Below are 19555 nucleotides of genomic sequence, written 5' to 3'. Positions count from 1 at the left end.
CAAGGCATCTACATGGTTGATTATCATTAAGAAGACAACACCATGAAAATGTAGTTATATATGTATAGCAAATACTTTATGTGTGAAGGAAGATTGTCCAAATGAAGTACACTTGGAGGAAATAAAAGCCCAAGCAGCTGGTATAGGTGAGAAAATGCTAGAGGGTAAAACTCTGCAGCAGGTCAGACCAGAGCTGCAATGGGATATAGCAGGAAAACACAAGCACCTGGTCCCCTCTGCTTGCCTCGTCTATTGGCAGCTGTAGGAACAGCATCCACCAAATAACCAAGGAAAAACAAGTTCTTACCATTACAATTCCAACAGAACATCTTGGTGCAGAGTTTATGTAGAGATCACATAATGCAGTTGATTTAAAAGCTCAGGGGAAAGCTACCTCAGGAATACCAGCTGTGAAAGGAAATTAAGTGACAGGAAACCACAGAAGTGAGACAAAGCAACGTGAGCATGGTCCTGTCATTGCTTTTTTGGGGGTTATGTGCCCTCAAAGGAAGTTATTCAACATGTACTTTTTATTGCAGAAACTGAAATACAAGACAGATGAGTCCTTTAGGACATAGCAGCTTTCTCCAAACATGAGCTAAACCAACATAGCAAAGATCACTGGGATGGACACCAAGATATCACAGGTCCTCTGGCAGGCTGTCAGCAAGCTGGAAATGCAGAAGCTAATGCATTGAGTTTGAGCTGATAAACCACATGGACCTCTGGCAATAGAAGGAGCGAACAGGAATCTTACTACCATTTTGCAGAAAGTCACTTCAGCTGCAGTTGAAACAGGGAAACTTCTACCTCCTGCCACTCCTTCCAGTGCAAAGCAAAATAGGATTCCTACAAAGACTACTGAGCAAATACAAGTGTTTTAGTGCAGCAGCAAAGGCTTGGGCTCACCTGTTTCAGGTTTACAAAAAGGTTTAAGAAAAGCCAACTGGCAGTTTTTCTAAGTCCTCTGCTCTTTCCAACCTCCTCAGAGAAAGGTGACCTGCCTCTGGTCTGCCAGAGCTACCACACCACCACATGCAGTGATTTGGGGGAAGAAAAAACAAGCACAAGTCACGGTGGAGAAAGGGCAGCAGAAAAAAAACCTGCCAATGCTGAACTCCTGTAGTCTTCACCGGACCCAGCCTTCTTTTTCTCCTCTGAAAGATCTATCCATTTCAGGTTTGTGGTCTCTCTTTCCCAACAAGCCACCTTCAACATAAGGGAAGTTCATTTCCCAAAGACTTTGTTCCCTAAAAGCATGGCCATCTCAGGCATCTGAAAGACAAGTACTGCAGAGGGACACAACTAAAGATACGGGAGACAGAAATACATCACATGAAATGACAGAGGTAAAGAGAGGCCATGCTACTTTCCCAAACCTCTGCCTCAGGACCTGTTGAAATGTATGGGTGGGAATCCCCTCATGATCTTGACCAGTTGCCAAACTAGTTTGAATCAAATGTCTCTCATCTGCCAGTTAGAAGGAAACACAGATGTTGTACACTTGGTTTACTTCTCACAAACTTGAGCAGCTTACAAAAAATGAGTGTGTAAAATGCTTATCCCTTCACGCATGCACGCAAACAGCAGCTGCTTTGGGCACCCTGTACAGGGTGCAGCCCATGCTGGCAGAGCAGGAAGGGGAATACACAAAGATAAACCTTATTTAGGAATGCTCACGTGCTGTGTTAAGTACTGTGATAATTAAATCGTTAGTCACATTGACAAGTGGGTGGGAGAAGCTGGAAACGTCTGATGCAGTTTGCTACAGGCAATCATCGATTCACCAGTGATGCATCTGTCACACACAAAGATGGGCTCAGACCCAAGTATCTGCAACAGCTCAACTTTAGCCTATTTCCCAGAAGTGAAATGGAATGAAGACACCAGCCCTGCATCTGCAGTGCTGTAAAACAACCAAGACTCCACTACCAACCTACCGCATGCAAGCAGCTGTATGATTTCACATACTCAAAATACTCATCCGGGAAAGAACTTGCAGAGGCTAATCCTTATCTAGAGATCTGCGGATTTCCCTTCCTGAAATTCTCCCCGATAATACTAACTAGTTACCTAGCATTTATGTGTCCCCAGTCTTGTTAGCAGCATGTATCACTTGGCTACTGCATTAAGAAAAGGCTTGCAGGGTCAGCAGAGGAGATCTGACAGCATTCCAATAAATACCTAACCACTCTCTTCGGTCTCTGCCACTCACATAGGACCAACTCATCTTTGCAACAGTTTTCAGTCTCCTCTAAAATACAAAACTGAACGTACTTATATTTGTCTTAATGAACTAAATTTTACATGGGAGCCGATGGTGAAAAACTGGATCTTGTACCCTAGAGCACCAGCCCTGTTTCACTACGAGCCTTAAAATTCCTCTACATAGAGCGATATAATGAGGAGGTGGGGAGGGAGAAAGGCAAAAAATGGTAACCTGTATTAGGACACCTTACTTGCTGTCCTGGTCCCACTACACAGAGAAGCCTGTGCACCCTTCCCAAGTCTAGAATTAATTGTTACTAGAGAAGCCTAAGGCTTGTGGGGGGTCTGTTTACTTGCTGCTTCATATGACAGGTCAACTTTCAGGAAACAGCAGTCTGTAGGAACAAGCACAGAGAGGACAAGACTCACAGCAACAAGGTGAGGTGGGTTGTTTTTCCCCCAAACAATTTTATTTGAGAAAGCTGACAAAAGTCCCCCAACCAATCATTACAAGTAAATCCACACCTCTGTACCTCCTCCCCAGTAACCACACCAGTACAGTGAAGATCAAAACATAACACCAGAATGATGAGGGTGTAACAGTCACCTGGGGAACTTAAGGCCTCACCACCATTTTTAAGATAACTCTGTATTCAGATAAGGACAAGGAGAGGGTATCAAAACAGACAAGACAGGAAAAGCCCCTTTCTTGTACCGTCTTTTCAAGTTATATAAAAACAAAAGCAAAACCTTAACAGATCTACAGGCTTCAAACTGTAGAACCTAAAACTACCTTCAAATTACTTCTGTAATTCAGTCCTGTGGCACTGCTGCTGTTCTGCACTGTAACAGCTTCCAAAGATGTACAAGGATAAAATGGATGCAAGGGCAGAGGAGTGGACTCAGGATCTTAATATGGCTTTATCAAAAACCAAACAAATTAAAAGCAATCAAAGTACTTGCAGTGGAACTAACAACTCCAGGAACTTGGGAATGGCAAAGAACTAATGTATTTAGATGACAGGAGATCATCTTTACATCCTCTTTTCCATTGCCTCACCCCAGACAACTGTTTCCTTCCCAGCAATAGATCAGACTCGCCAGAAATTATAAAACTATGCTTTTTTGAAACTGCTAGGCTGGGCCCAGGGCCATGACAACCCCATCCCTACCCAGAAGTGTCTAGACACAGGACACCAGAATGCTGTGCTGCTGAACCACTTGCTCTGAAGGAATGCAGAGACAATGAAAGAAATGTAATCATGGCCTAAAAACTGCAGCAAGTTAAGTCCAGGAAGTTAACCTGCCTGCTTTTTCCCAGCCTGGTTTATTTAACATCATGCCATCTGGACAGCTGAGAAATGGTGAGAAGCTGCTGGTTCTTGCTGTCTAGTACTGCATAGGAAAATAGTTCCGTTGAGGGCACAGTTCAGACTGCCCCCTCAGATGTAGAATTAGCCTGTTCCCACTCTGTACTGCCTTTTTTCAGTTCATCCACATTCTTCCAACTCCTCTGCTACCCTACACAGCACTACTGTACCCTCAGACCTCAATGCAGGGTACAGGCCTTCATGCCTCATGTGAGCATCAGCTCACCTTGCTTTGAGGTCTCAGAAAGTAACATTCAGCCAGCTGCCTGGATAGATGAGAAGTCTCCTGCTCAATGTAAGACCAAGTTTCCTAGCATGACCTGCTCCCATCTGCTCTGTGACTGTATCTGACCAAGGCCTCCTGCATAAAAGGCTGTTCCTGACCAAGGCTTTCAGGAAAGCTGCTGCACCATTTCAAAACAAGAGAGGCAAATCCAAGACAAACGTGGGGGAAGGGTGGGACCAAGGCTGGATAGCTTATTTGAGCAAAGCAGGCTTCTTTCCAAGCTCAAACACACTTCCAAGCTCGCCTTAGAAGGCTCCCCTTCCTCCAGGCTGAATCACTGTATGCTCAAGCGCTCTGACCTGTCAGCACAAAGACACCAGCTCCCACAGGGAGAAACACAGAGGCCCATGACAGGGACCAAAGCTTGGAAGACCCTCTATCCTCAGGCCCTGCTGGAATGATGAATCCTGTCTCCATTTGCTTGAGGCTTAGATCCTTGCTGTTGAGGACAGGATTCCCCTGCTCTGCCCCAGAGCAACCTGCATGCCACTTAAAGAGTGCAGCAGGGTCAAGTGGTTCTGAGTAACACTGCAGTCACAGACAGATGGGAGACATCATCAAGCCATGATTATAAAAGGAGAATAGACAGCGCAAAAAACTTGCTGCAGCTGTCATGGAAACATCTTTTTTTATTTAATCGCTGCCCCAGGAATACCCAAACCCATCACGACCTCCCCCACCCTCAACATCCAACAGGATTTCACAAGTCCCCCATTGCCTCTGATGTTTAGGCTCCCCTCCCCCTTTAGGGTCCAAGTTCCTCCAGAAAAGCTCCAGTCAGTGGGTATCATCTGTGAGATGGCTCCAGGGGGCCATGGCTAGGTCCCAGAGGTGTCCAGCTGGGTCTGAGAGGAAGGGGAAGAAGATTTTCTCCTTTACTCAATCAGCTTCTTGGCCTTGAAGAAGCGACGCAGGTAGAAAACCTGCCAGGTAGCCAGTCCGATGAGACAGCACATGGAGAAAATGCTGAAGTACAGAACCCGGGTGTTTGTCGACTCTGAAACAGATAACAAACCATTGCACCTGAGTCTGGCATCACAGGATGCACCCAAAGATGGCAAAGTTCCCAGGACTTCTCCTCCCACATGCAAAAGCAAGACAGCATGAAGGCGAGGGCATCCGAGGACCAGCAGCACTTGAGAATAAAAGGAGAGGGAACAACGAGAAGGAAAATAGCAGGGAACAAGGTGAAGCTGTGGTTAATGGGCAACACTGAATGGAACAGAGTAATTCACATTATGAATGGAGACAGAAAGAAATGATTTCTAGAGACAGAACAACAAGACTCAGGGACTACTTCAGGTTTCCCTTACTAGGAACAGAACAGGCAGAGACCACTATAATGACTTGATCTCCAAATGTTGGCCTAATAACACATTTAGCAGAAATAAGGGGTTTTCATCCCTCTGAAGGGGCACATGGTCTCTCACCATTTGTGTCCCTCATCTCCTCTTCTCGTTTCTTCATGTAAGCGAAGTCGTTAACGATGGACTCTGAAAGATCTTCCAAGCGCCTCAATTCTACTTCCAGGGGTTTCAACTTCTCCACTTTAGCAATCTAGAAAACAGAAAAGTCAAATCACTGAACCAAAACCAAAAACTCCCACATGGGTTTTTACTGCCAGTTTGAACTACTCCTCCCCACACACTACAGATCTGGGGCATCCTTCCCCTCGTGAAATACCTCTACAAGCCAGAAACTACCATTGCATAAAACACTATCACTTCTCCCACCTATTTTCAGAAACACACTTTCCTACTACTCCTCCTACACAATGGAAGAGCACAGCATGCACACAAGCACACTTCTTCCTTATTCGGCCTAATGTTAACTTATTCACAGTTGGCTTCTGAGGAGTGGGTAGAAGATCTTGCCACATGACTAAACCTCCAGTGAGTATAAATCACAGACTGAGATACAGGTGACTAACTTACATATGCGTATGATACAGTTCCATAGGCACACAGGCTGTTAGCACCGAGACTCCCTTTGCTAATGCCCCGGAAAGCCCAGGCAGCCCGGTTCCCAGCAGCAGCGGTTTAATTATCCCACAAGAGCTCGGGACTTTTACCTCTCAAACGGAGCCTCCCGGGAAGCACAGGCTCCTGGCAGGGACCCCGCAGCCACCAAGCGCTGCGACCGCCTCGCGCCACCGGGTGGCGCTGCGGGGCCGCTGCCGGGCCCGGCCCCCCTCGGGAGCAACCCGCTTCCCTCAGGAACGCTGGGCCAGGCATCGCTTCTGGGCACGGCACCCAGCCCCCGTCCCACAGCTCACACGCTTGGTATCCAAAAACAAAAACCCACAGCAAAATTCAATTAGAAAGCACAGCACACAACAGCAACTATTTAAATTGAATGTGCAGACATGTGTCTCTGCCCCAGTTGTGGCTGTAACCTGACACACACACGTTACATAAAACCTGTGACACAAGGACACTCAAAGCTAACTGCAATTCCTGCCACTTCTCCAGAGCAAGGTTTGGGCAACTGCGGTTCTTGCACAGAATTTGTCACTATTACCAACAAGTGACAGGCCCCTGCCATGAAGGCCAGATGCTGCGTCCCCAAGTAATGCAGCAGAAGAAAGATGAGTTACAGAAAACACACAGAACACCTGCAGCTCACCACCAGTCTCAGCCTCACAGGTTTACTCAGGTATAAGCTGCATGATGGCATCTCTCAGTGATCCACACTGACAGGCAGGCAACAGGGCACCCAGCATGAAGGTATCCCCAAAATGCCACTTCCAGAGGCAGTTGCCTGGGCATCAGAGCAAGAGCTGAAGAGATGCTCGTGACCAGGCCAGTGCTAGCTAATCAGCCCTTCCACTGAAGGGTCTCCACATGACACGCGTATCCTGGCAAGCAGCAAGCCACCAAACAATCATCTGAGGATTTTTATGCTGAGGCAAGCTGTATATTATAGCTCTGCCAGCACAGCAGTGTCAGTTTGGAGTGTGTTTGAGAGGAGGGGTAGGAAGCAGCAGGTTAACCCCCTCCTGCTTTCTAGCCAATAGGTTGTAATGACAGAACCCTGTGGCCTGGACACATATCTGCCAGCAGACAGCTTTGCTGAAAAACTGGCACCAGCGTCTGGGCACGCCTGTGCCCCAGACTCTGCTGACACTGCTAGAGCAGCCAGTCTGTAACACACACAAGGTCTTGGGGCAGCTATACTGACAAGCTAGCCTTGCACTGACCAGATCCATTATCTTCCTTGAGGGCTCATTTCCTCATTCACAGAAGGCTACAAGGGTTCCACTGGGAAAAAACAAGGTTTATCTGCTCCATCTGCATCCCTTCAGCCATTCTTAATAGGCGTAGCTACAAACATCTAATAGCTACTTTTAGTCCTGCATGTATTCCAAAATGTGTATCCTGAATCAGAGAATCACAGAATCAATTAGAGTGGAAAAGACCTCTGCGATCCAGTCCAACCTAACACCACCATGACAACTAGACCATGGCACTAAGTACCATGTCCAGTCTTTCCTTAAATACCGCAACCTCCCTGGGCAGTCCCAGAATCTTTTACCCCTAATGAAGCCAATATGCACAGCTGCTCCAAGAGATTTTGTAACAAAGCCCACCAAGCATCTGTGATGGTGGAACATCATCATCCTAGAAAGAACATCTGGACCACCAGAACCAAGACAACAACTGCAATGAGGTTCCCACGGGTCACTTTAAAGATTTGTCAAAGCCTTTCTCTCTTCCTAGCACAGAAGAAGATACACTATAGCCAAGAATTGTCAAGGAGTAGCTGATGTGGAAAAGAACCTAGATCATCAAGCATTCTTAGTGCCATCAGAAATCTTTTCACTTTCCCCTATCTTCATTTCTACTTCTTGAATGGATAAAGTTACTCCTCCCAAACCCAGATAACTAAGGTATGACATTACAGTTAGATTTTCTAATCCAGCTCACTATTCCAGCTGCTTTCCTCCAAGAATGTCTGGATCTATGAAAGTTTATGAAGCCAGACTTGGACAGTATCAGTGACCCTCATTAAACTCCCTGAATTAAGTCTCCTTGCAGCAATCCAACAAGAAGAACTGGGGCTGTACAACAGGTCACTGGTACCCATCAACAAACGAACATCGCAAGCAAAAGGCTCAAAAAGGCTGCAATTCCAGGAGAGAAACTCGAGCAACATCCCTGCCCTCTGACACCTTACAGCAACCTGTCAAGTCAAAACTCACAACTACTACAGCAAACTAAGAGAGATGGTGAAAAAAAAGAAAACACACTGCAAAGCAGTGTGGTTAAACATCTATAGCAGCTGTACAAATAATAAATCAGTCTGAGTCCTTTGTAGACATGCCACTCAACAAGGCTCAATACAGTCTACCACTCTGAGAGGTCCTCACAAGTCAAGGATGCTTGCCAGGGCTGCCAAGATCTGCATTTGGCATCAAGTGGGACTGAAAGTCTAAATTCTTCTTTTCTTGTATTTGTCCATGGACCTTTTTCCTCAATCTAACTACATTTGTGAGCATAACAGATGCATTTATTCCAACACAGTTTTACCAGTACAACCAGTGAGTATGCAGATACACAGGCATATGAGAACCTTTCTGCACAGCAACAGTGCTTCTAGGTAGCACTACAGTAATGTAACTCTAGACTATGCTGTGGGGTGGGATTTAAAGGGATTCTGTAAATATAGCCATCATAATCCCCCCACTTACACTCTCAGGGATTCACCCCATAAGATTTCAACTTCTTGCAATCCTTCAGCAGCAGGCTGACAGATAGCTGGCCCTATGACTGCTCCACTCTTCCCTGATCCCAAGCACATTTTTACTTTCCACGTAGGATGTGCTCCAGACTGCTTAAGCCATGATTGCTCCACTCTTCCCTGACCCCAAGCACCTCCTTACACTCCACATAGGAAGTGCTCCCAACCAACTCAAGCCATGCAAGTCCAGATAGCCCAAAGTTCAAAAGGATATAAAAACACCAGCATGACCATGTCAGAAATTTGTTAATTTTCTAACTGGACCCATGCACAGCCTCTTCTGCAACCCACTCTCCTCCCTAAGGCATCTCCCATGCTCTTATGCACAGTGGACACAGCAAGCATTTGCAGGACTCTTTCTCTACCAGTAATTCTCATTTTCTCAGGCACAGGCTCTGTACTGGGGGATGACTGATCTCAAATTCTAGTGAGCCAAAAGCACGACAGCTGCCACGAAAATTCAGTATCCAAACCAGCCAGGACTGTCTCAGTACAAAGCAACTGCTACTCTACACAGCTGGCTCTTGGGTCTAAGCAAGCTATGTCCTCTTAAGATGGAAATGTTTAGGCTGTTACGCCTATTTCCAATGTCACGCCTTCAAACCAAACAGCCATTCCACAGCAGCTACTACTATGCCAAACACCTTTACATTGATACACTGCTAGTTCTTAGAAACACACAAGCACCATTTCAGGCCTGCTGAGCCAGTACACCTTATAGTCGGGAAGGTAAGAACAGTAACAATGAAACTTGACCTTTAAGAGAGGGTCTGATATTAACCTAAAAAAACCTCTGCTGCTTGGGCTGGGGAAACTTCACCTCTCAGTGTCTTGTTGCCTCTAATGCCTATGCCTAGAAGCTGTGTCATGCTGTTCTAGCAAAGAAATTCACACATTAGGCTCCAGTTTCCAGAGTACAGAATCAATTCTAGTTGATGTTTGCCTTTTTTTTTTCCATCCTGTAACACACAAAGCTTCACTGCAATTGTAGTTTGCAGACAGGCTTTCATCACCGCTGGGAAAACAGCTTCCCATCATGAGCCCAGATCTACAAAAGGCATCACGTGAGTGCTGGGAAAGGGGAGCCTGCAGCGCAGGCAGCCAGGGGACATACCTCCTCGTAGTTCTTTGCTTCAACGCCATGCTTCATATCCAGAGTCACGAGCTGGTCCGGCATCCTCCCTGTTCCTGGAAGCATAATGAAAGGATTCCTTGTGTAAAACATTCAGCCTGCCAGGAAATCACCAGTTCTTCCCACCAGTGAGGAAGAACTCAAATCCCTCCCCTCCCTCCATGTCTGCATCTAACTGCGGAGGCAGCACAGTCCAGCCTAAAAATACAGAGACTTCACAATGAATCCTGGCTGAAGGAGAGCCTTCCAAAGATAATGAGAACAAGCTGTAACTAAAAGCACTGAGTGCCTACAGGATGCAAATCACTGTAAAAACTGCAGAGGATTAGAACATGAACACCAGCTGCTATGAGACAGCCTAATGACAGACAAGTCATCAGAGGGACAAATAGTCAACTGGGAAGCCCACATTCACAGGAAGTGAACCAGCAACTTGTCAAGGTTACTGGGGCTGTAAATGACTTTACATTCAAAGGAGCAGATGATAAACTCTCCTACTGAGGAACTGAATGAGGACTACTGAACCCTCACATGCTGGAGTATCTGCAGAAGCCAATGCAATCCCTTTATCAACCATCTCAGATACCCAAGAACCACACTGCTAATGCAAACCCCAAGAGAGCAAGAGGCTTCTGAAGCTGAGAAAACACTGCCTCAGAGAGCTGCCAGCTGGAGCCCCATAAACAGCACATAAGGCTGCAGTCACTCGCAGAGTAGGTATTTTTCAAGGCTGTAACCCCCAGGCTAGGGAAACCTGTGGCTTACAGCTTCTTTCAACTGCTACAAACTCTCACATCTGAGAACATTCGCAAGAGGAAAAAAATATATATGAGATAGTCACATCAGATACTCTAAAACATGCAGCACATCAGCTTATCTGAGCATCATTCTATATTATACCACCCACCAAGAAAATGCCTGTATGTAACACATTCCCAAATCCCAGCATGTTGGGACATACAGCTGTCCTCAACTGGCTGACAGCAAAACACAAGGTCTGAATTTACTTAAACTATGAATTTCAGAGTCACTATGCAGGACCATGTCCAATACTCACATTTTGTCTCTGAAGGCTGCCAGGTGGGCATTCCCTCAGTCCACAAACAAATTCAATGTACAGGTTATGCTGGGTCACTCCAGTTGGAGCTAGAAAGATATTCCAGATCTTCGATACAACCAAGTATCGATACACGAAATTTTTTCTCTACCCGCTCATTGAACAGCTCTTCAACACCAGAGTAGAATCGCTTTCTACTGCTAGCAGGACAATGAATTATCTACTGATAAGATGGTGCATATCAACTACAGACCGCTTCTTAAGTTTCCTTATGGGAATGCACTATATAAGAGCCCAACAGTTAATTACAATTAGGATAGAATTTTGTTGTTTTCTTACAAAAGACCGATTACTGTAAGAACACCCTGAAGTCCCAGCACTGTTCTTTAACATACAGGCTGCATACGACCCCCCCATACTCCTTTCCCCAACCACAAGTTTTGACTGCTTATGCCACACATGTTACCAGCATGGGTGGAGACAGGCAGGTAGGACAGACAACAGTAGCTGCAGAAAAAAATTCACAGCACACAGTGAAGTGAGAGGTTTTTTTAATGGTGCCCAAATTATAGCAACTTGAGTTAAGAGCTGAAGCTTGGAGGAAGAGATGAGAAAGATGAAAAGGCCAGTGAACAGAAGAACAGAACTAGAAGAATTAATTTGCTAGACTGGAAGGGAGAGCTGCCAAGAGGCAGTAAGAAACCAGAAACCTTAAAGCTGCCAGGTGCAAAGGGATGGAGAGGAGACATTTTGCAAGAGGTTAATGTTGTCAGGAACTGGCAGGGAAAAACTCAAGCTGCTCTTCTGTAAGTTTACTAAGCGCAAGGCAGCTCCCTTCATACTCATCAGATCCTCAGAAACCCCTTGCTTCTCCTGCAGCCAAAGCTCAGCAGAGCAGGCTGGAGCAGCAGCAAAGAGAAAAACAGTCAAGATTCAGAGATCATGAACTAAACTGATACGTACACTCCTCAGGTCTTCAAGAGGCCATCTCACATAAGCACTGAACTGTTTCCTGGGAAACTAGGGGAGCTCTTAATTTGCAGAGTCAGTGGGAAAGCAGGACGGTTGAACTGAACATCAAAAAGTTTTCCCACAGGAATTCCAGAAAAAATGAGTCCTAACACTTAAGAAAGTTTGGGAAGAGAAGGATTACAGAAGGAGCATTTAAAAATTAACAGTTAAAGATTAGCACACAGAAGAGCCCTAGAGGGAGAATGCAGTGAGGCCTGGCTGTTCATCTGAGATTATCTTATTGTGGGAGAGTAAATGTGCCTGGGAACAGAGCACTCACTGGTCAGGAAGACAGGACCATTCTGCCTGGAAGAGGTAAAAAGCCCATCATGCAAATACCCACAGCTCCAAGAAGCACCCTAAGAACTCCTCCACTCTGATAAGGTGAACCCTCAATACAGGCTCTCCTTCTCACTTCCTCATTTCTGTGGTTAGGGATGGAGAAATACCAGTTGCTTGGACCCCTCAGATCCAACAGCTCTAGGTTTCCCCTACCAACAGTCTATCTCTTCCAGTACTCCAGAAACATCCTCCTTGGCGGCTGCCGTAAGTCCTGCTTACTTACTTGATGAGACTGGGAAAAAAACCATAACCTTTAAAGAGAAACATGGGAATTAAACAGACTTGGTAAGTTCCCCCACTCCCATGCTGAGTCTATAGAGCAAACAAGGTACTTCCTTGTCATGTGGTTACTTCTTTCCAAGTACCTTAACCAAGTCCTGCAGAAGATCAAGCCCCACAGTGTCTTAAAGTCCCTTACTTTAATACTTCCTTGACTTCCAGCACAGACATGGAAAATCTGGAGATACTTTAGGTGGAATTTGGGGCACCTGGGTCCAAAAATAAAGCCCAAAAAAAGAAAGCCTCCAGAAGAGGATCCAGCTGCTCAGTTGATGAGCTCTAGATTTTGGCATCTCAGCACCCCACAGGTCATCAAGGTAGAAGCTGCATTTAGAAATACTTAATCCTCAACCATACTGAAAGCTTTAAAACAAACTTGCAACAAGGGAGTCAGGGAACAAACATTTGCTACAATCAAAACAGTTGTAAGGGGCTCAGTCTAGGCAAGAAACCTCTGCTCAAAAGCACCCAACTAAGAGTCTAGACACAACTAAAGAAAGAAACCTTCCCCACTTCAGTGTGTGATCACATGGAAGCTATGAAAAGATCTGCAGGACTGTCTGGAGACTTCTCCAATACCCAGGTGTTGGAAAGTAAATAGCATGAGTGACTCCCAGATGAATCATCAGTGCCTGCATGTCTCAATGTGTTAAGGAACATTTGGAAGTCCTACCTTTGGAGTAAAATAAAAACGTAATCCTGACCATTTGAGGTCACTATTTTATCTGTAAAATAGAAGAGGTGTTACAAGCCAGATCCCTCCCAAACCCAGCAAAGAATATAGCCTTCTCTTTCTGTGAAGTTCCCTTCAACTTGCAAGCTGTTTGCATCTTATACGTGGAGCAGAAACAGCAAAACAGCAGCTGAATTTCAACTGACATGAGAAATGCTGCTAGTGAATGCTCTGTGAAACACTCTGGGATCTTTTAGGATAAGACCTAAGAAAAACTGAACCCAAGGAGTAGAACTCTGACAGTAACCATAAAAGGATTGTAGCACCTACGAACTTGCATGTGCTTACACCACCACTGATGAGATTAGAGCCCACATGTTGGCCACTTTCAGCACGTTTGTCCTGAAGCTGAGCACGGGCATTCAAAGCAGTACATGCGTCACACTCACAGGAAACAAGCCTCAGCACTCGTTAGGCAACCATCCCTGTAGCACAAATGCAAAGCTGACGTCCTGCTCATTTCCCCTTCCCTTTATGGACCACTTCAAGAGCAGTTGTGGGTGCAAATTAAGGACACATTCCCTATACTCACACTGTCCAACCTCATAAAATGGTCGTCAACCTATCGCAGGATAGCTGCCAAGAACACATTGTGTATAGATCACATTCTACCAAACGGGGAAGAAATGGCCTGCTGGGGTGAAAGACAGGTCCTGGAGATGATGGCATCCAGCTCTGTCCTGGCTTGACTGCAAGGTGGAGAGAAGCATGAAACTGGCAAAAGAAGTGTGGTTTGCTCACTGGTATTGCCACTTGCTGCAACTGTGGTGACCTCTGTGGGAGGAATGCCTGATTCCTCTTTCAGAGGAAACCCAAGTGCTCTACACAACTGTCACAGAGGATTACTCTACTTCAAATGCAACACAGACAGAAGATGTTCTGCAATGAGACTGGCCACAAGCTCCTGAAAATCAGCTTTAAAAGTCAAAAAGTGTTCTGTGGACCACACTCAGGATCACTTTACTCGTATTCCTAATCCACATGTCTACACGAACTTGATCAGAAGCTAGAAACAGCCAGCATACCTTTCATTTCACTTACCCACAGGAAGCTTGCTCTCAAAGCAGGCCTCAAACATATCATAGTCTTCAGTGGTGAAGGCAAACTTGCCCTTGGTGGCATCCTCCTTGGCATACAGGATGTGCCCAGCCGAGTCAGTTATCTGTAAGAGAGACAATGAAGGTAAGAAACACAGTACTTTGCTGCCGTGAGCTCATGCTGCCTGTGCAGGAAGAGTAATCCTAGCCTCCCCTTTGGATCTGATGCTTTCTCCTTCCAACAGTTTCCCTCCATCTTTGTGACTACATCAACTGATATCAATTCAAATCAATATCATCCACACACCAGGAGCTGACAGAGTGACTATAAGTAATTATTGACTCTTAGATCCAAAAGAAACACCAACAAATCAAAAAACAACACCCCCCACCAAAAATACACCACGAAAAAGCAATTGACCAACAAATCAAAAAAAATCCCAAACTGAAACCCACACTAATTTCTCTTCCTCCTATGAATCCCAACTACAGACTACATGTAAGAACTATAGCTGAACCAAACTGTCATTCACTGCCTTTATTTTCCAAGCAAAATTAATAAATTCTCATAGCAACAAAGATAGGGAGAAGACTTGTGGGACAAAAGGGTAACATTCCCCAGAAGACGAAATGGAGAAGGGTACATCTGTTCCTCTAGAAATGAACCACGAGTGTGGCCCTGAGTTACACAAGGTTTGGGTGCCAAGATCCATAAAAGTGGCCACTTCAGAGGACAATTCAGACTACACAGACAGAATAATTACTGCTTTGAGCTAAGTCTATAAAACTACCAAGAATAGGCAAAAACTGTGGAAGGTCTACAAAAATGCTTCAACAAAGAGTATAAAAAGAAAGGACACACATTTCATGACGCAAACTTGAGAATAATTGTGCTCAATTAAAGGCTCCATCCAGCTGAAACACTCTGACCAGGGAGAGGGGTGAAAAAAACGGAAGGTGTTACAACACTGCATGAAAATGAACAATGTGTGTTCCACTGAGACGCTTCCCATTTTCCCTCTACTCTAATTTTTAACAGCTATGTCTGAAACAGCACAGACACTAAAATTACTAGCGGATCTTTGAAAGTCTTAGAGATGAACGGACTAAAAAGCTTGGGAATAATTTTAAAGGTATATAAGACAAAAGTACACAAAATAATTTGTGGCACGGAAAAAGTAAGTCAGACATTTTACTTCACTCCAGCCCTTTTTTCCCTGTACAAAGGCCATGCAAAAGGGCTATGTACCCAGAACTATTCTAAGGAAACACTCTCTATTCTTATTAAAGCACCTAATAAACTCTCTGTCACTGGACTTGAAACAAATGTGAACCTACTCATGGATGAGAGTTGCTGCATTAGGCAGGAAAAACGATCAAGTATGTAAGTTTTCATCTACTTTATGGTATAAACCATAGCAGGCAAGACTTCAGGAACAAGCTTCCTGTATATACAGATTATCCCAAAATTGCCTGTTAGGGGATTTGTTGTAGCTGCCCCGGCACCATATGCTGTCAGCATCTGAGAACAATGAGGAGCACTGCTCTCCGCGCAGCAGCTCCTGCTCAGCGCTGTACCTGTTTGCAAGCAGCAAGCAGATGAAAGCACGCCTGCGCAGTCAGGCACAGGCAGCTGTGCTGCCATCCCCTTGCCACAAACCACCAGCCACCTCCTGCCTGGAAGCCACCAGGCACTGGGAAGCACTGGGCCCAAGTGAGCAGGCCCATCTGCAGTAGGGGACTGTGTGTCTGACCATGCCAACACTGTGTAAAAGCCTGTGATCTGGCCACCACATGGCACATGCTGTTGAGTGGAACGGTCCCGATTAACCAAGATGCCTCAGCAGCGTGACACCATACATTCTGCACACCTGTTCCTCCATCACAACAGGCAGTCACAACAACATAGCTCTCAGATGCCCCCATTATTTTGAGCACTATTTCCCCATGGCTTGGTAGGCACCAGAGCTACTCTTTATGCAGCTTGATCAATTTTTGCCCTTTGCAGCTCATGAACAGCATTCTGGAGAGTAAAAGCTCTGCTATCCGCTTTCATGAAACTGAATAGCATTACCCAAATCAGCCAAATACACTGCCCATTCAGCCGGGTGTGCGAGGGCGGGAGAAGCTGCTAATAGCCCAGCCAGAACGCTTGTGGGGGAGTCGACCTGAAAGGGATTTTTCATGCTATTCTAACGTTATTTACGGTAAGGCAATCCCCTACAGAAAGGGCATTGTTTGCCCTTGACAAACAGCCCGATACCGTCGGGCTTGACAATGGGCCAGAGGCACGTGGCTGCCAAGTGAGAGCTCAGGCGCCCGACGCCCCCGCAGCAGCCAGCTGGCAGAGCCCACGGGTTCCTCCAAAACAGAGGGTGCCACTGTTAGCGCTGGGTATCACACACACACACACACATCTCAGCTCACCGGCAGGAACCGAACTGAGCCCGGACAGAATTAAGTACCAATCTCCTCCCTCCTCTGTTCGGTGGCCCAACCCAAGGGGCCAAAGCAGACCATCCAGTGCAGAACAGAGAGTACCTGCAGCCACGATGTCCTGAACTGACCTTTCCCACACAGACCACAGAGAAAGCAGGCACCTAGCAGAGGGGTTTCAGCACTTATAACAAGCCCATCATATTGGGAGGACCCAGCATACCTGACCCAGAAGAAGGAAAGCAAGAATTGCGTTCATTATTTTTTTGTCCTTTGTAGCTTTTCAAACTATACAGGGCTTCTTTTAATTATTTTATAGTTCGAACAAGAAAGAACTTCTGTAAGTAGTACTACCCAGATATCAGCTTCATCAGCAAAGCCAATTAAGACCTAAACATGGGATTCACTGGTTCACCATCACCTCCCGAGATAAGTCCTGTGTGATAAAAGTGAGTTTTGGAAGACACCTTGGGGTCAACTGACCTAAGAGTGGGCAACCTGAGAACCAGAAGGTTTGGTTACCAAGCAGTAAGAGACAGGTGAGAACATGGCACTCCATCTGAAATACATGTGCCTTACCCAGCAAATACTACATCAACACTTTAAAGCCTTCACGCGGCTTGGCTCTGCCCATATACAGACAAGTTTCCTCTTACAAATTATGCAAGGACAGAAGAACAAGGTTTTTTAAAAAGCAGGGCTTTGGAAGAAGCCTTCTCCAGCCATAACCAAGCACAACTGCCAATAACCCAGGGCCTTCGGGCATTGGCAGGCAGATGCTGGAAAGGCAACTTGACTTCAGAACGTCTACAATACTCAAGAACACCAAGTTCAGAAACTCCTGAGCAGACCATTCTGCCTCTGTTTGTTTGCATGCTTACTACTGAAACCCTTGGGAATGTAGACAGAAATAGAAAAAGGAACAGAAGGCTGTTATGAACTGACTACGTAGTAACAGACCTTATTCAGCTACGTAGGAATTTGAAGAAAGCCTAGGGAAAGCAGGTTGTGGGCAGAATTAAAGTGAAGCTGTTGAATTAAAAGTGAAGCTGTTGAAGTTTTGATAGCTACTTGTCACACAAGTGTATTATTCACGTATATTCTGCCAAGCCTGTATTTCCTTAAGATCCTTCAGGATCATTTTCTTCCCTGCAGCAAACACCTGCCTACCTAAAATCCATGCAAGCCACGACACAGCAAGATGAGAATAGCCATTTTGTGTACCAAAACCTGGTTTCTCAGCCCCCATTCCACTGTGCCAGGATCCCGTTGTGCCAAGCCCTACGCATGGAGGGAGCCCTCGGAAGGCCACGTCACCATAATTCTTTCCTGCTCACACGGTGTCAGCAGCCTCGGTACAGCTTTATCGCAGCGGCCCATCTCGCCAGGCGCCGGATAATCTGCATCGTGTGCGGATTATATGGCAGATGGCGGGACGGGCCGCTGCAACTCGATCTTTGGGGAGAAAAAGCTCGTATTTGGATCCAAGTAAAACGCTGCCCTGGTCCGTCGCTGCCCAGCACCCGGAGCTGCTGGGCGGGCTGGTGGCCCCTCGCGCAGGACGAGTCCCGCGGTGCGGCGCAGGCCGGGGCCGGGCGGCTGTCGGTTCCCGCGTGGGCCGGTGTCACGCGTGGAACACGTCACCCCTTCCTTCCTTCCTTCCTTCCCCGCCCCGCACGGCCGGCGAGGGGAGGCGGGGCCGCGCCGCCCGCCCCGGCCACCCCCGCCCCCCCGGCCGGCCGGGGCCGCACCTTGAGGTTGGCGGAGGGTCCGGTGGAGGAGCCCGGCGGGGCGCCGATCTCGTACTCGCCGGTGACCAGGGTGTCGCGGTGGATCTCCTCCCGCAGGCACTTCCGCGCCTTGCCCGGCAGCTGGAAGGAGATGGGCCGCGCCGGGCCCACCAGCAGGAGCAGCAGGAGCAGCGGCAGGAGCGGGGCCCGCCCGAGGCGGGGGCGGCCGGGCAGCGGCAGCGGCGGCAGCGGCATGGCGGCGGCTCCGGGTGCGGCGGGCCGGGCCTGCCTCCGCCGCACGTGACCGCCGCCGCCGCCGCCGCCGCTGCGTCACGGCGGGGCGGGGCCGGGGCGGGGCCTGACGGAGCTGAGGGGTGCGGGGTACGGGCCTGGGCGCCTCGAGGCGTGACCCTTCGGGGGGGCTGTTTCGTTATGAAACAAATGAGTAATGGAGTTAATCCAGTAATAACGGAGGGTAACGAGTAACAACGGTTTCGCTCGTTAAAGAATTGGAAAATTAGAGCAAAACCAAACCCTGCTCTGAGGCAGAGGAGCATTCTGAGGATGGACAAGCAGTCTGAATTTCCTTGAGACTGCCTCGCAGCTGAAGTCCTTCGCTGGGAGAGACACTTGCTGTTTATTGCATGCGTTTTTTTATTTCTGAGTAACTTCCCTCTTGATTTCTTCACACAAGAAAATTCAGTTTTATCAGATGTCTTGCTTCTTTGAATCAGTGCCTTGTGAATGCCATTCGATAGAAGTATCCAAGTGTTTTTGACAGCAAATAAAATTATGATTATTTTTGAAGACAGAGCATTACTTTTTTCTCTCCCTTTCCAGCATGTACTCAGATTTACTTTTTTTTTTTTTTTTTCTCTTGATATATCTTACTCTTTAGGAAGGTAGCACTAAGTAACCACTGACCAACTTTGGGCTGCTGCTTCCCCCTGGTACCACACCGCCTCTGTTCCCGGCCTCCCGTGTTGGTAGTGGGGCTGCCAGGAAGAACACGCACAAGCGGGAGCAGTGACTTGCTCTGCAGCGTAACCTGCCTTCACACAGGCGAACAGGGAGGGGAAAATTGCACAGGTGCGTGGTTATCATCACCACAGTTGCAGTCAGCTCCTAGGATCAGCTGCAAATATTTGGGTGTGCTGAGATGCAAGGAAAAGCAGGAAGAAAGAAATTGATAGT

General features: G+C 46.8%; 1 protein-coding gene across 1 annotated transcript; it reads right to left on the bottom strand.

Moving 5' to 3' along the window:
• Positions 1-2640: 2640 nt before the first annotated feature.
• On the bottom strand, positions 2641-18664 carry TMED10 (transmembrane p24 trafficking protein 10). Its single transcript, XM_032112138.1, has 5 exons — positions 18383-18664; positions 14200-14320; positions 9719-9792; positions 5295-5421; positions 2641-4861 (listed from the first exon to the last, which is right to left on the bottom strand). The coding sequence occupies exons 1-5, from the start codon at positions 18614-18616 to the stop codon at positions 4740-4742; spliced, it is 678 nt and encodes a 225-aa protein (XP_031968029.1). The 5' UTR covers positions 18617-18664; the 3' UTR covers positions 2641-4739.
• Positions 18665-19555: the final 891 nt, after the last annotated feature.

This window comes from Corvus moneduloides, chromosome 6, assembly GCF_009650955.1.
Source record: "Corvus moneduloides isolate bCorMon1 chromosome 6, bCorMon1.pri, whole genome shotgun sequence".
NCBI classification, from domain to species: Eukaryota; Metazoa; Chordata; class Aves; order Passeriformes; family Corvidae; genus Corvus; species Corvus moneduloides.
This window is presented reverse-complemented; position numbering and strand designations above follow the sequence as displayed.